Source organism: Phocoena phocoena, chromosome 15, assembly GCF_963924675.1.
Source record: "Phocoena phocoena chromosome 15, mPhoPho1.1, whole genome shotgun sequence".
Classification (NCBI taxonomy): domain Eukaryota; kingdom Metazoa; phylum Chordata; class Mammalia; order Artiodactyla; family Phocoenidae; genus Phocoena; species Phocoena phocoena.
In genome coordinates this window covers 28,538,988-28,555,112 of record NC_089233.1, presented here as the reverse complement: position 1 = coordinate 28,555,112, position 16,125 = coordinate 28,538,988, and the positions used below count along the sequence as shown (strand labels likewise).

Sequence of the window (16,125 nt, the reverse complement as noted above, 5' to 3'; positions counted from 1 at the left end):
ACTAACTGTAAAGACAAAGAGGCAAAACAGTTCTAACTTATACTCTGTCAAGACACTTGTTTTACGGGCAATTATTCCCAACTGCAGCAGGTGGGTGGCTGGCTGGAAGATGTAACTTTTTAAGGCCATTTCTCTACATAGAATCAATAAAATGGTTATGATGTAAATGAATGAACTAAAACATAAATTCCATACCTGAGGCACTGCCAAGGAGCACTTTGCCACAGCGTCATAAGCCTCTTTGTACCTTCCTAAATCACTTAGAGCCTTAGATTTCCGATAGAGAGCTTTGCAGTTACTGGCATTTAAACTGAGGACTGTATCACAGTCTTCTAATACTTTATCATGGAAACCCTGGTGAGGAAGACCAAATAAAGTTAGCAATCAAACAGTTCACGTCTTGTGATGATGTCTCCTTGCAAATGGAAACAAATTCAGACTTTTCCTTTAAATTGAAACTTAGTGGTATTATTTGTCTTTTGAAAAATTATTTTCATTACGAAATTTCAAATACACAAAAGTAGAAAGAATATCGTGGCTACCCATGTACCCACCACCCAGACATCTGGCCATAAAATACCCCAGATCTTCGAGAAATAAAACTTTCCAAGTATGGCTGAGGCCCCCACGTGTCACTCGCCTGTCCTATTTTCCTCCCAGTTGTAGCTACCGTTTTTGGAGCTCATTAAAATGTTAAATGGAAATGTAACTCCCAAGCAGCTAGTTGAGGAGGAATATACTATAGAAAACAAATCATCAATGAATGCTCGTTAGCAAAGAACTAGGTGACAACATGGATACTTTTCTTAAATTCATGGTTAAATTTTACTGAATGTCTATAGTGAAAATTATAAGCACATCAAAATATTGCTTTCTAAGTTCAGACATGTGAAGAGCTTCAGACATGTGTTAATTCTTTTGAAGGCTAACTACTGTTTTGTGTTATAAAAAAAAAGCTCCTAAGAGAATCTTGACTAAGAAGCAAACTGTCAGCAGAGATACCTGATGGGTACCCTGTACCCATCTGTAACACCTGTATCTTCCTAGGCTGATGTTTTTATGAGCAGACACCCCCCCACCAAAAGCCATACTCAAAAGGGAATCTCCAAGGACCAGTATCTAAGAAACAAATTATTTTTAAATCCCTAAGCATTTGGCCAAAGCTGATTTTTCAAAGCTTAAGGCCACTCTAAAAGCACTTAATACATCTTTCTTATAAACTGAAATTAGGAAACTGACTTTCGCTAGTATACTATGTTATTGAAAACCTTTTTTCTCTCTAGAAACATTGCTTTAAAAATCACAACTCGGGCTTCCCTGGTGGCACAGTGGTTGAGAGTCCACCTGCCGATGCAGGGGACACGGGTTCGTGCCCTAGTCCGGGAAGATCCCACAGGCCACGGAGTGGCTGGGCCCGTGAGCCATGGCCGCTGAGACTGCGCGTCCGGAGCCTGTGCTCCGCAACGGGAGAGGCCACAACAGTGAGACGCCCGCGTACCGCAAAAAAAAACCCCAAAAAAACAAAAACAACTCACCATATTAGAATAGCAAGCAATACGATTTATATATAGTTTTTCAATGATTTCTTTAGGGATTAAAATTTCTTCAGACTTTGCATAATCAGCTATACTCAAAGCTTCTGAATATTGGCTCATAGAGTTGTTCCAATCACGTTCCCGATAAACATCATTTCCTTCGTTAAAAAGATTTCTCACAAGAGCACGTAAATATACCTAAAAAAAAGAAAGTTACCGCTTGAAACCCTTAAAGGAACAAGTCAGGGTGTAAGAAAATTTTAATTTTTGTATCTAAAACTTCAGAGGAAATAATTTGACAGAACAAGAAGCACTGTTGTAAGAAATGATCAAATCCAGGCCAAGTCACTGCTATTTCAGCTAGTGTTTCGTCTTGCTTGCTTTTTCCAAGAAAAAAATTCAATGTCTCATTATTAAGAGAAGTGCTGCAAAAGCACCTTGTCAATATTTGCTGACATTGCCAACTCTGTGCCTGGGTTAAATTCCTACAAGTGGAATGAGGATTTTAAGGCTTCTGACTAGTATTTCTAAATTGTCTTCCAAAAAGGCAACAACAATGAATACTTACAGAGGCTTGCTTCAGAGCACCTCCACCAACACGTGTGCACACGTGCGTGAGCGTGCACACGTGCGTGAGCATGCACACATAAAATCTACACATTTCTAGGTGGAAAACGGTAACCTTTTTTACTTGCGTATCTGATTACCAGCGAGGTTGAACTTCTCCACAGTTTTATGGACCATTTGTGTTTCTTCTTTTGTAAATGTTCCGGTCATTTACTGATTTATGCGGAGGGGATGGCAAACCTTTTTCTTACTGTGTAAGTATACACACTCTTCTGGTAGGGGCAGATGTTCTTAAGTCTCCTTCAGGACTTCTATCATTGCTTTAAGATTTTAAAAGTCCTTTCCTATCAAAGTCCTATTCAGCTCTTTGTCTCATTTTACGAATTCACGTCTAAGCTGATAAAAGTAATAAAGAAAACTGTCCAGATCAACCTTTAACAGCTGAGGTGACTTGAGAGACAGGCCGTTTCACCTCCCTGGACCCCAACTGCACGTTTGTAAAATGAAAGGATTGCTCCATGTGATTGCTAGTCCTCATACTTTACAGTTCTACGTCTGTTTGGAGAAAAGGAAGGAAGGAAGGGAGAGACTGAAATGAACGGAGGGAGGGAGGGAGGCAGAGAGAAAGAAGTGACATTCAGTAGCACCAAAACCCACAGAGATGCAAAGCCACAGGGGAACTAACAGTCTGCAGAACTGAGGGCCTTTGGTCCAAGACCCAGTCAGCTGGGCTTTCTCTCCAACTAACTAGATTCCTCTCTAGCTCTTTCCCCTAATTATCCAGTCACCTCTTTACTTCTGTTACAACTTCTCTTCTAAGGAAGAACAGAAGATACTCTGCACTCTCCCTCTCAGCATATTCTGTCCCCCTCATTTTCGATGAAATGAAAGGCTAAATGTAATTGTCAAGGGGCTCAAAAGAAATTAATTCAAAACTACACTAATAGAGAAAAGAAAAAATAGGACAACTGTCCAAGTACGCCGGAAAAAAACAACGTTGTCTTATATACACACGGGTCAGCAAACTTTTTCTGTAAATGCCCAGATAGGGATTTGAGGCTTTGTGAGCCATAAGGTCTCTGTCTCAACCACCATGTCGTGAAAGCAGCCACAGATAACACATTGACAAATGGGCGTGGCTGTGTTCCAATAAAACTTTATTTATGAAACAGACAGGGGGCCACATGTGGGTTTGCCAACCCAGGCTACATGTGGCAGTTCACAGGCTACTTGTGGAGTTCTCAAGCAGACCTTCCCTGAGTCCTTACCGCATACTGTTCCTGTGTTCCTGGATACGACAGCGGTGACCTAAGAAGAAGAAACAAATCAATTCTGATGATCAGGTTCTTATCAGGATTTGTTCACCCAGGAGTCATCTTAAAACTGAGGTTCTCAGGCTTCCCTGGTGGCGCAGTGGTTGAGAGTCCGCCTGCCGATGCAGGGGACACGGGTTCGTGCCCCGGTCCGGGAAGATCCCACATGCCGTGGAGCGGCTGGGCCCGTGAGCCGTGGCTGCTGAGCCTGCGCGTCCAGAGACTGTGCTCCGCAACGGGAGAGGCCACAACAGTGAGAGGCCCGCGTACCACAAAACAAACAAACAAACAAACAAAAAAACTGAGGTTCTCATGAGCTCACCACTGGTTCAAAGCACATTTTAAAGACCTACTTCTCCTTTATGACCATTATTCACATATAACTGTAGTCATGAAAAAAAAAAATCTAAAACTATTCCTTTGTATTTTCTTGAGTAAGTATAACATTTTCCCTGCAAATCTACTCCTAATTAAAGACAGCCTAATTCTTCAAATGCCGAAAAAGTTTTAAAATAGCATAGAACCACTAGTACTATTTGTTTCAATTTACTATAGAACAGAGGGTAAGAATGTCCCCTTCCCAGGAGGGACAAAGAGGCCTTTCTGCCTGGACATGGCCACCCGGGCTGTGGTCCTGTCACTGACGTGCTTCATGAAGGCCAGTTAGAGACCGAGCTTCTTAACAGAAAGAGTGTGATCACAAAAGCCCTGTGTGCTGACAGATGTTGATTTTCACTCATCAGAACTGTTCTTATGAGATTAGGTTCAAATTCCTCAGTCTAACATTTTAGAGGATACTTAAGGATTTCAGCCCGAAAAATCAGCGACAGCAAGATCCAGTTCCGAACACAAAGAAATCAATGTCCAAGAGCAGAAAATACTGCTGGAACAAAAATATCTAATTTCTAACCCAAAAGAACAGGACTTCTGAAACATAACTAAAGGTTTCCTAATCCCTGCTACGTGCAGAGCCACACCAAAAGGAGTTACTCCATGACGAGAACATGAGGCACGCAATGAGCCCTTACTGTATAAACTGCAGTCCTTCCTTAATGTCCTGCTGTCTTTTTCTTCTCTCCTCGGACACACTGGACATGTTATCCCACACATCCACTTTCTAAAGGAGATATCTGGAAAGAAACAGGCAAGAAATTACACAAGGCACGGGGCTCCTGGACCCCAGTTAAAACACCCATAATCTAGGTCTTGTCACACGATTAGCTGTGGACACGTCCATCTCCACCGCCTTGACTAGGGTCCTGGACGCCGAGGACACCACCTGAGTTGTGTCTGTGGTCCCCACCATCTCATGCGCCGCGAGCAGAGGGCTTCCACACTCTGCTCTCTCCACTTAACAGCCGCGCAGACGCTGTAGGCCCCTCCTGAACAATCCCCACGCTAAAGTCATCTCTCTCTCCCCATTTCACCTTCCTTCCTTCGACGACAGGTTTTGTTCCCAGTCTGTCTCTACGTACACGGAAGCAGCCACGAGAACAGTCCTGGCCTTGTTTTGCTTCTGGAAGCTTTCCAGAAGCAAAATGGTTTCACGTCCGCTTGCCTCTGAGGGGTTTTGACTTCCTTGTGAGCACAGTCTAAACCTTATCTGTGTTTTTTGAAACAATCCTTCTTCGTACAACTGATAGAATAAGGATCTAAGTTAAGTTACTTTAATTGGAATTTTCTGGAAGGTAAGGGTTTACCTTCGATGTAACACTGGCAAATGTCAACACTGTGAGTATTTAACCTGACTAGTCGACGTTCATTAAGCAGTTCTCAGAAAGCAATGGGAGAACCACAGAGAAGAGATTTCAGATAAAACATCATCTCCCAATGTCCTAAACTAGGGTTTCTCAACCTCAGCCATTCAGGCCAAATAGTTCTCCAGTACGGAGGGCTGTCCCGTGCACTGCAGGATGCTGACAGCATCCTGGTCTCTACCCACTGGATGCCAATAGAGGAGGTAGAGCACCTCCTCCCCTCAGTTGTGACAAACTAGTGTCTCCAGACATTGTTAAATGCCCCTTGGCGGGGGTGGGGAGGGGCTGGGGGGTCCACACAGTCACCCCTGGATGAGGACTGCTGAGAGGACATCGTGTCACATAAACCATGTATTTGGACCCACGTGACAGGGAAATGGCACCCATGTTTCAAGTACGGAGCTGAAATGTTTTCGTTTCATTATTGCTTACCATTTGTAAGCAAGTTTTATTTTTAAGTCTACCTTTTTTCAAAGTGTAGAGTGGGGAGGGAGGCTGGAACACCCTGGAGGCTCATAACTGGTGCTAATACTTTTTGTCTTTTATTTTTTCTCCTTCCAGTTTTATTGAGATTATCATTGAAATATAGCACTGTATAAGCTTAAGGTGTAAAACATAATGATTTGACTTACATACATCATGAAATGATGACCATAATAGGTTTAGTGAACATCCATCATCTCATATAAATACAAAATTAAAGAAATAGAAAAAAGAATTTTTTCCCTTGTGATGAGAACTCATCTACTCTCTCAACAACTTTCATATATATCATACAGCAGTGTTAATCATATTTATCACATTGTACATGATATCCCTAGCACTTGTTTATCTGATAACTAGAAGTTTGTAGCTTTTGCTTTTTGTCTTTTAAATATTTGTCAGTTCTAAATATTTTGATCTTGTATCTAAAAGTTGGTTACTTTACTGAAGTATTACTATTTACATGTGTACCTGGTATTTGCCTTAAAATAGTATGTTTGAAATTATCCAGAATTAAAAGTTTAAAAAGCCCATTATACTGAAGTAAAACAGCATTGTTTCTGGAATTTGTTTTTAAGATAGTCTAGCTTAAAGGGGGGTAAATGGGTGAGCATGAAACAAGAGTAGCAAAAACATGGGACACTGCTCCAGCTGGATGAGGGGAGGGTATGTGGGGGTTCATTCTTCTACTTGAACATGTCTGGCCATTTCCATAATAAAAAATTGTTTAATTCATATGTATGAATATTTACAAGGTTCTTTAAAGAGGCACTATTTCTAAGAGAAAAAAGATGGGAAATTAACTCAATGCCTGTCAAAAAGGAAATGGTTGAATAAATTGTGCTGGATGGAAAAAAAGGCAAAGTGCCAAGTGTCCACAGTAAGACCCTGTTCTGTTATTTTAGAAGAGGGAAGGGGTATATGTTCATATTTGTTTGTGTATACACAAAATAGCTCCAGATGGGATCACAGAAAGCTACAGCAGTGAGAGAAACCCAGGGGTTCAGGGAAGGGGGTGGGACAGTGTCTTTTCACTGCAAACCTTTAAAACTTTTTTTTTTTAACCTTGTAAACAAATGATCTCTGGGAAAAGAAATAAAGTATTAAAAGAAGTCTACAGGGCCTCCCTGGTGGTGCAGTGATTGAGAATCTGCCTGCTAATGCAGGGGACACGGGTTCGAGCCCTGGTCTGGGAAGATCCCACATGCCGCGGAGCAACTGGGCCCATGAGCCACAACTACTGAGCCTGCACGTCTGGAGCCTGTGCTCCGCCACAACAGAGGACGCAATAGTGAGAGGCCCGCACACCGCGATGAAGAGTGGCCCCCGCTTGCCACAACTAGAGAAAGCCCTCGCACAGAAACGAAGACCCAACGCAGCCAAAAATAAATAAATAAACAAATGTGGGGTGTAAAAAAAAAAAAGAATATTAAAAAAAAAAAAAGAAGAAGTCTACATAGCTTCTGAGCCCTTCCTTAGAAAGATAACTTACCAGGTCACCCAGCCTTTTTCTTCCATTTTACTTAAAACAGAGTCAGAACCTTAGAACTCCAAGGCACCCAGAGCTGCACTTGGGGGTCCAGGGCGGTCAGGCCAGAGGGACTGGGAGAAAAGAAGTGAAGCCAAAGACAAGAAGCATTCCCTCTCCTTCCGTGAGGGACACATGTCTCCCAACCCCTGTCTGGTGGGGTGGGGAATTAGTTTGAGGTTCACTCAAAAAGTAAATCTGTTGGCTCAGAAGGAACTCCGGGGTAATAATAATCCACCAAGTTAAGAGCCTTAGAGCTATTTCCCCAGAAAGTGCACGAAAAACCTTGAACCTTGCCCTCTTAAGGACAAAGGGCAGGTGGAAGAGAGATGACAACTCAAGCAAGTGATTAAGAGAAAATAAGACGCAGATTCTTAACAGCATGAAATACCATGCCTCCTTTAAATGTTTAAAGATTTGAGGACATAACATCAGGTGATGTCTAAATATAATATGGCAGGGCATTTCATGTTCTGTAGATTTTCCCCCTAAATTTTATTATGAAGAATTTTACACACAATTTTTTTTTTTACAATGAACAACATATATCTCTATACTACCTATATCCTACAATTAATATTTTGCTATATTTATTACATCTGCCTACACTTCTGTCCATCTACCACCCCAATTTTGGTAAACTGCAAGCTGAGTAGCAGACATCAATTATAATTTACCACTAAACACTTCAGCATACATATCATTACCTGGGGCTCCACATTTATTTACAGTTTTTTAAGGTAAAATGCACACAATTTAAGGCAACTTTTAACAAACGATACACTCATGTAACCCAGACCCCGGTGGTGAGACACACCATCACTGTCACTCCAGAAAGTTCCCTCAGGCCCCTTCTCTAGCCAATCCTTGCCCTACCCCCAGCCCAGGAATCACTGTTCTGATTTTTTTTCCACCATAAATTAGTTTTACCTGTGAAATAAAGCCTCCCCACCCCCCCATCTCATTTTAAAAGAAAACGATAAAGGCTTTAGATACCATCTTATTTTCAGATCCAGTCAACAAAATCTGGCCTCAATTTTCAAGTGAGAAAGTATTTGATAAAGTTAATCCAACAATCACTTTCCTTCTTCAAACTCAGCAGCACATGACAGGTGTCCACTATCTCCTCAAAACAGGGGCTTCATCTCCAGCTGACCTCTAAACGTGAGGGCCCTGGGGCATCATCAGACCCCCTTCCCCCAGGCACCCTCTCCCCTCAGGGACCTCCTGCTCTGCCCAGATGTTAAATACACTCATCTAGGGTCCGACAACTCCCCACGTCTGTCCCCTGGCAGAGCTTGCTAGATACCCTCTACCTGGTAGTTCTACTTGGGCGTCCAGACATCACACACTGTTCGGAGAGCAGGAGTTTAAATATTATGACAGTGAAAAGGAATGTCGCCTTCCCAACCCTGTCATTCAACCACCCATTTGTCCTGTGAAGGCAATCAATCAATACCATTGTTACTGATCTGTTATGTGTCCTGACAAAGACACTGTGTGAACCAAGCTGTATCTTGATTGTAATGGTAGTTACATGAATCTATACATAGGATAAAACTGCATAGATACACACACACACACACACACACACACAGGCGCGCGCGCGCACATACACACACGAGTGAATGTAAAACTGAGTTAGGTCTGTAGTCTGGTTAACGGTATCATGTGAATGTCAGTTTCCTGACATTGCTATTGCACTACAGTTAGGTAAGATGGCGCCATTGGGGGAAGCAGATGAAGGGTTCATGGGATTCTATATACGACTTTTGCAATTTCCTGTGAGTCTATAATTATTTCAAAATAAAAAGTTAAAAATATCCTGTGCATACGTTATTTTTTATACAAACTGGGGCTCCTAACGCGTTCTGCACCTTGCTTTTCTCGACTGGTATCTCATATCTTAAAGGTCAGTCCATATCAGCACGTATCAAGCTGCATTACCTTTAACAGCCGTGCAATGTGCTCCGTGATATGGCTGCACCATAACATCCCCAGCCCCCTAGTCATGGACATTCTGGTTGTTTCCAATCTTTAAAAGTTCACCAGGTACACAGAACATTTCATATATGCATATCTTCAAAGAATTTCCGTAGGATGAAGGGTATGTACATTTCTTTATTTTGCCAGCTACTGCCAAGTTTTACCAAATGACCCTACCCACCACCAGTGCACGAGGGTTCCTATTTACCCCTTCACCAAGAAATTATCAAATGTTTCCATCACTGTCAGGGAGACGAGAAACAGTGTGACAACTGTGGTTGGGGTCCTGCTTGTTCTAGTCTATCATTAGTGAGGCCAAACACCTCTTCAGATTTAAGAGCTGTTTGCACTTCCTTTTCCATGAACTGTTTCATTTCCTTCACCCGTTTTTCTTCCAGGTTGGGCTTTTCTGACTTATGGAAGTTCTTTATGTGTTGAAGAAAGCAGTCCTTTGTGATGTTATTATTTTCTCCAATGTGATGTCAATCTTTTGACATTGGTTATGGTAATATCACTGCGGTGGCTTCTCTTGCTGCGGAGCATGGGCTCAAGGTGCGCGGGCTTCAGTAGTTGTGGCTCACGGGCTCTAGAGCGCAGGCTCAGCAGTTGTGGTGCACGGGCTTAGCTGCTCCGCAGCATGTGGGATCTTCCCCGATCAGGGATGGAACCCGTATCCCCTGCATTGGCAGGAGGATTCTTAACCACTGCGCCACCAGAGAAGTCCCAGTTTTGGTACTTTTTGATAGCAAAAGTTTTATTTTTAAGTAGCTGAGTTTATCAATCCTTATTTTTATGGCTTCTGGATTTTGACATACTCAGAAATGCCTGCACCACTCTGAGATCATAAAATAATTCTCCACGTTTTCTTCTACTATTCTCACTGTTCCATTAAAAAATTTTTTTCATAAACTGGATATGTGTGTGTGTGTGTGTGTGTGTGTGTATTTCCCTCCCAGATAGCTACCAGTTGCCCAAACACCATTTACAAAAAGGCCTTCTATCCTACACTGATATGCATAAGGCACATACAAAACTCTGGGTCAGTTTGTGACCTTTACTCAGCGTTTTTAACTAGAATGCCCCCTAATCCTACACCCTCCTCCTAAGACTAACCTTTTGCCCAAACTTACCTTCTTAGTACTAAAACCGCCTTCTGGCCAATTGCTCAAACCGGAAACCATTCTCTCACCACATCCAGTCAATCCACCAACAAAGGCTCCATCAGTGATACCGTCAAAATACATGCGGGACACCCCAAATCTGTCAGTTCTCAAACCTCCTCTGCCACCTCCGCCTGAGCCACAGGTGGATGTCGAAATACCCTCCTCTCCCACCTCTGCTCTCAGCTCCCTATCCTCGCCACTGTCCCCTCCCCCATGCAGTTCCCACACAAAACTGAAAGGAATGCTCTCTAAAAGCACAAATTGGTTATTGCAGCCCTGCTTAAAATCCTCTGCCTGCGTCCCCCGGGCCCCCAGAATCAAATCTAGACTCCTGCCTGCGCCGCCGCCCTCACCCAGCCCGTCGCACTGGCCTTCTTCCTGCGGGTTCCTGGGACGAGTCAAGGGCTCTGTGCTTCTGGGACCTCGTGCCTGCTGTTCCCTCTGGCCACGACACTCTCCCCAGATCTGCACGGGCCTTTCACCCCAGAGTCTTGGCTTCAGTGTCAGCTTTAAAGGCCGTCCCTCCCCCCAACTCTGTCGCCACACCCCACTCTCACCCCATCATTCCCTTCCAGGGGCCCCCTATCTTTCTTAATCCTGATCACCTTACACTCTCTGGGTCCAAGTCAATGAAAACTTGAATGAAGAATGAATGAAGTGGCCAAGCGTAAAGACAACGCTCCGTATAAAGTACCTGGTACAGCTGTTCACTCAAGGCAAGCGTGACAAACCAAAGGACGGGGCCAAGAGGATGTGACCAGAGGCCAGCAGGGCCGGCTGAGGTGGACCCGACCTCCTTAGGGAGCAAAGCAGGGAGTAAATCAATAGGGTGGGAATCAACCAGAGACAGTGACAGAGAAAAACCTGAAACCATAAGCAGCTCAAGGAGTGCAGTGAAGAGTTTCATTCATTGCCAACAGGGGAAAAGCAAGTCAGCCACACCTTCTTCTCCTTAAACAAAAAGGAAAAGAGATAGGGGTGGGAGCTTTGAACAGTAAAAATAACTAAATAAAATAAGCCAGAAACTCAGATAGGAATTTCATTCAATTAACTAAACTCCTGCAAGCTGGAACATACATCACCTTTCTGGAACCAGCTGATTTTAAGTTCCTTACTCACTCTGAAGCTTTACAGGAGCAAAGGTCCCCTGGTTCTCCAGTATAATTCCTTACATATTTATTCCGTACTTGTTAGGTGGAACCCATTATAGTGAAGTCCAGTACAAAGCTATCACTAAACCATGAAATGCTAAACCGTGAAATTTTGGCCTTACATGGTAACTTCATAAACTAGCTCCCCCTATCAGAAAACACCAAGGAAACGAAATGTGACTACAATATCCGGTAGAGATGGAAATAATAGCTAACACTGAAGCCTCTTAGTGGACACCGGGTATTGTTCGAAGTTCTTTACACATATTAAATCATCTAATCCTCCTAAGAACCCTGAGAGGTAGGTACTTAAGAGGAAACGGAAGCACAGAGAAGTGGCGCAAACAGTCCAGGATCACACAGCCTGGAAGTGGCCGAGCCGGCCAGGCTGGCTCCGAGCCTGAATTCCTATCCACAGAGCAATTCCGCACCGCGCGTGCCAGGAGGTTGAGCACGGCTACGCTGGCCCTGGGCTGGGCTCTGAAAAACACATGCAGCTGTGACAGACAGGTGGGCACTTCAAAGCCACTCGAGAGGAACAGGACAAACACACGTCTCTGCACACGCAGGCACACACGATGACGTGTGCAAGGGACATGATTTACAGCAACTCAGACAAGCAGAGGGTGTCCACGGTGTGGACACAGAGAGTTAGGATAGCACTCCGGGGCCAGAGCTTTGAATGGAAATATGCTCCGCCCACAACATCACGTGTTTAGATGCAAGGAATAAATATTAAACAGCCTTACTTCCGAGATACCTTCACACAGAACCAGAGAAGGTGACCCAGGGAATGTGGCACAGTGCCTGTATTTTTGCCTAAAAAGGTATTCCTAAGTTTCAAGTGAAAAATTATAATTTCCAGTCTGTATTCAATGCTACCCTCAGACTGAAGCCTGTCATGGTAATGGCATAAACAAACACGCACACAAAGTAGTTAAAGTTCCTGTCACCCCAGCTTGCAGCAGTGTTCGTGCACTCTGGTAATACTTACAAAAGCGCATGGATATATTACATCCCTCAGTGACCGCAAACCCAGGGAGGGAAACATTATTACAGATGTTCTATCACTCTTGGAACACTCAAACTCCTACTGGATACTTTATGAGACAGTTTTCCCCTTTCACTGAAAACAAAACCCCCATGATGAAGGCTGTGCTAAACAACATCAAGAAGGAAATTTCGTATTTTTGCCACACTCCCACCACCCCTGCCCCCGAGCTATCCATTTTGAACTTCCTGTCAGATATAGTAACATGTGCCAGGTGCCCATTATAGGTCCCAGCCCTCCTAAGGCCCAGGGAACATCTCACCTCATACAGGAGCCCTGTATGGGAGGAATGAACAAGAAAGATGTGAAATCTTCCAAACAGCTTGCCCAGGGGCGCCCAGACCCTGGGTCACTGACATGTCCAGGACTGCAGAGGAGGTATTCTGAAGTGCCAGATTACTCTCCTGCTCCAGACTCAGGTATTCTAATAAAATACAAAGGTTCCACTTCCTTATTTGTGAAACAGAAAAATTTCTGCCTCTCTTACTGCATCCATTACCTGGTTCCCAAAGCTTTGAAAGATATGTGAAATTAATAGTAATCAATTAACTAAAAACACATCGTTAAACTCATAATAAAATTAAAAAGCAAATTTCTTGTTGGGGCAAAACCTGGTGAGGACAAGTGGCCTTGTTTCTTTGTATCAAAGAAAATTTTCACCTCCACTTAATATGCTTCATGTGTGTATGAATTAAAACAAACGTATTGGGACTTCCCTGGTGGCACAGTCGTTAAGAATCCACCTGCCAATGCAGGGGACATGGGTTCAAGCCCTGGTCCGGGAAGATCCCACATGCCGCGGAGCAACTAAGCTTGTGCGCCACAACTACTGAGCCTGCACTCCAGAGCCCGCGAGCCACAACTACTGAGACCGCATGCCTAGAGCCCCGTGCTCTGCAACGGGAGAAGCCATCGCAAGGAGAAGCCTGCACACTGCAAGGAAGAGTAGCCCCCACTCCATGCAACTAGAGGAAGCCCGTGTGCAGCAACGAAGACCCAATACAGCCAAAAATAAATTAAAAAAATAAAATTTAAAATAATAATAAAACAGATGTATTGTCACAAGCATAAACTTTTAAATTTCTGGATTAATGTTTTACTATTTCTTCCCCCTAAAAATACTATCTAAAGTTTTCCTCTTGATTTGTAAACACATCACACTTTGGAGAAAACAAATTTCACTTCCAACCCTAAGATTTTGGAGAAAAAGTATTTTCATTTAAAAACAAAAAACAAACCAAAAAAAACACCTCAAGATATTATCTGGAAGTCGTCTCCACACATCATACTTTCTCTCGAAAGCCCTTCTAGAGTAACCAAGGCAACAGAATACAGACATATTCTGTTTCTACCTTGTCCTTTATTGGAATGCTCACAACTTTCCAAAAGTCACTCTCACCATTCCTAAAGTTGAGGATTTATAGTAATTGATTCTCTCCCACTTAACATTGATTTAACCCTCCCAAACTGGCAAGTTTTACAGTTAATCAAAATTAAGAATTAGGGGACAATATGGTTGACAACCACCGTATTTACTGGCAAAAACTGACAGCATCTGAGGGCTGGGAAGGGAAAAGAGTGTAGGTCAGGGTATGACAAGCGCCCAAGAAAAAGCCACAGTAACTTGGAGGAAGGCATTTAGGTGGCAGAGGCCCTGAAAATTAACATGCTCTTTGCATCACACACACAAATATTGAAAATATTCAGCTTTGATAGCTCATGATCTGATTGAGATGAATCTTACACAACTATTTCCAGACTACAATACACAGCATACAGACATTTTTTTCAACAAAGAATGTTCTGTCCACTAATTTAAATTATTCTGCAAATTAGAACAAGATCCTCATTAAGCAATCAGCTCGACAGTTCAGTTGAGGGTGAGAAGGAAGAAGCAGGGGGCTCCTCGAGAGGCTAAGAGAGAGGAGGCCACGTGCCATCAGAAAAGCAGTTAAAAATAAGCAGATGCCATAGGCTCCCAGCTACCCCTGCCCCCATTCCGACGCTCTGGCTGAACACTGTCCAATAGAAATATAATGCGAGTCATATCTAATTTTAAATTTTCAAGTAGCCATGTTAAAAAAAAAAGAGTAAAATAAAACCAGTGACATTAATTTTAATAATATATTTGCATTAACGCAATATGTTCAAAACATTATCACATCAACCTGTACGATTTAAGTAGAAAAAAATTACGAATGAGGTATTTTACTTTTTTTTCCATACTGTTTAAAATCAGGTGTGTCTTTTTCACTGGGAGCGCATCTCCATTGGGTCTAGCCACATTCCAAGCGCTCAAGAGTCCCTTGCTATCAGTGGCCACTTTCCTGGGCAGCTCACATCGCCTTTAGGCAGACCCTTGGTTCTTAAATACCTAACTACATATGTGGGGACGGGGAAAATACCCGACTCCAGAAAAATTCACCCAATCAGGGTGCAGGCACAACCTCTCGGGACCAGCCGGAGCTTTCCAGCTGGACCACACCCCTGCAATGACCGTCCCCAATAGGAAATTTCACGGTAATAGGATCTGACAGGTCTTCATTCTTTAAGGGTGGGGAAAAGAAACCTAAAGCCCGGACGTCTCCGTATCCACAATATAAGACAGGAAACCATTCGCCGCGCGTCCTAGACGTGCGCCCCGCGCAAAAAAAAAAAGGGGGGTGGTGGTGGGGAGTAACCCGAAATAAACGAGCCAAGAGCCCCGCGAGCATCCTTCCCGCCCCCAAACCCAAGGTACTGAATTAGGGGTCCTAGATCACCGAATCAGATACAAAAAATAGGAAAAAAAGAATCTTTTTTTTTTTTTTTTAGTTAACCAGAGAGGAGGTATTTTGCCAACGGAAACATGCTGGGACGGAGGGAGCGGCAGCTCTCTGCGCCCCACTTGGCGGAGACGCGCCCCCAGGGTGAGCCCCGCACCGCCCCCAGGGAGGGAGGGGACCGGGACCCGCCCGCCTCCGTCGACTCGCCCGCCGGGCCCCGGCGGCGGCGCGCGCTCGGACCGCCCCTCCGCCGGGGCTGCGCGCCCTTTGTGGCCGAGCCCTCCGCCCCTAGGGTCGCCGCTTCGCCGTGGGGGGCCAAGCGCGCCGCCCCTCCCCCGCCCGGCGTCCGTTACCGACCGCGCGCGAGCACGAGGCGGCGGCGGGCACGCGCCGGGCAGGGGCGCCGAGCGGGGAATCAGGGCGGCGCGCGGGCCAGGCGGGCGGCGGGGCCCAGTGGCGCCCACCTACCTGCGGGGACGGCCGCGCCGACGGGCAGGCAGTGGCGCTCGGTGAGCAGGCAACGGCGGCGGCGGCGGCCTGGGCGCTTGCTTGCAGCTTCCCTTTGCGACCGGTGGTGGCGGTGGCTCCGCTGCCCCTGCGCGGCGCCCTCTGGCGGCCGGAGGCCGCGCCCGCCGCTCGGGAGAGGTCGCCATTGGCTGCGCCCGCGAGCGTCGGCACCGGGGGCGGTGGCGGCGCCACGTCTGGCCGGGCGGCGGCGACCCTCGGCTCTGGGCTCCGGGGCCGCCCCTGAAGCAGGCGCGTGGTCCCCGCCGGGCTGGGGCCGCGGGGTGGAGCCAATAAAGGGCCAAGCGGTTCCGGGACGCAC

At 45.0% G+C, this 16,125-nt stretch overlaps 1 protein-coding gene across 1 annotated transcript in view; it reads right to left on the bottom strand.

Moving 5' to 3' along the window:
• The window catches only part of ZC3H7A (zinc finger CCCH-type containing 7A), a 34,561-nt gene extending 18,695 nt beyond the window's left edge, over positions 1–15,866 (bottom strand). The window contains exons 1-5 of the mRNA XM_065892383.1: positions 15,768–15,866; positions 4,444–4,545; positions 3,371–3,410; positions 1,536–1,733; positions 196–354 (exon numbers count right to left, since the gene is read on the bottom strand). Coding sequence (XP_065748455.1) covers positions 196–354; positions 1,536–1,733; positions 3,371–3,410; positions 4,444–4,511 — 465 coding nt within the window. The 5' untranslated portion in view covers positions 4,512–4,545; positions 15,768–15,866. The remainder of the gene's footprint in view (positions 1–195; positions 355–1,535; positions 1,734–3,370; positions 3,411–4,443; positions 4,546–15,767) is intronic.
• Between the last annotated feature and the right edge of the window lie 259 nt (positions 15,867–16,125).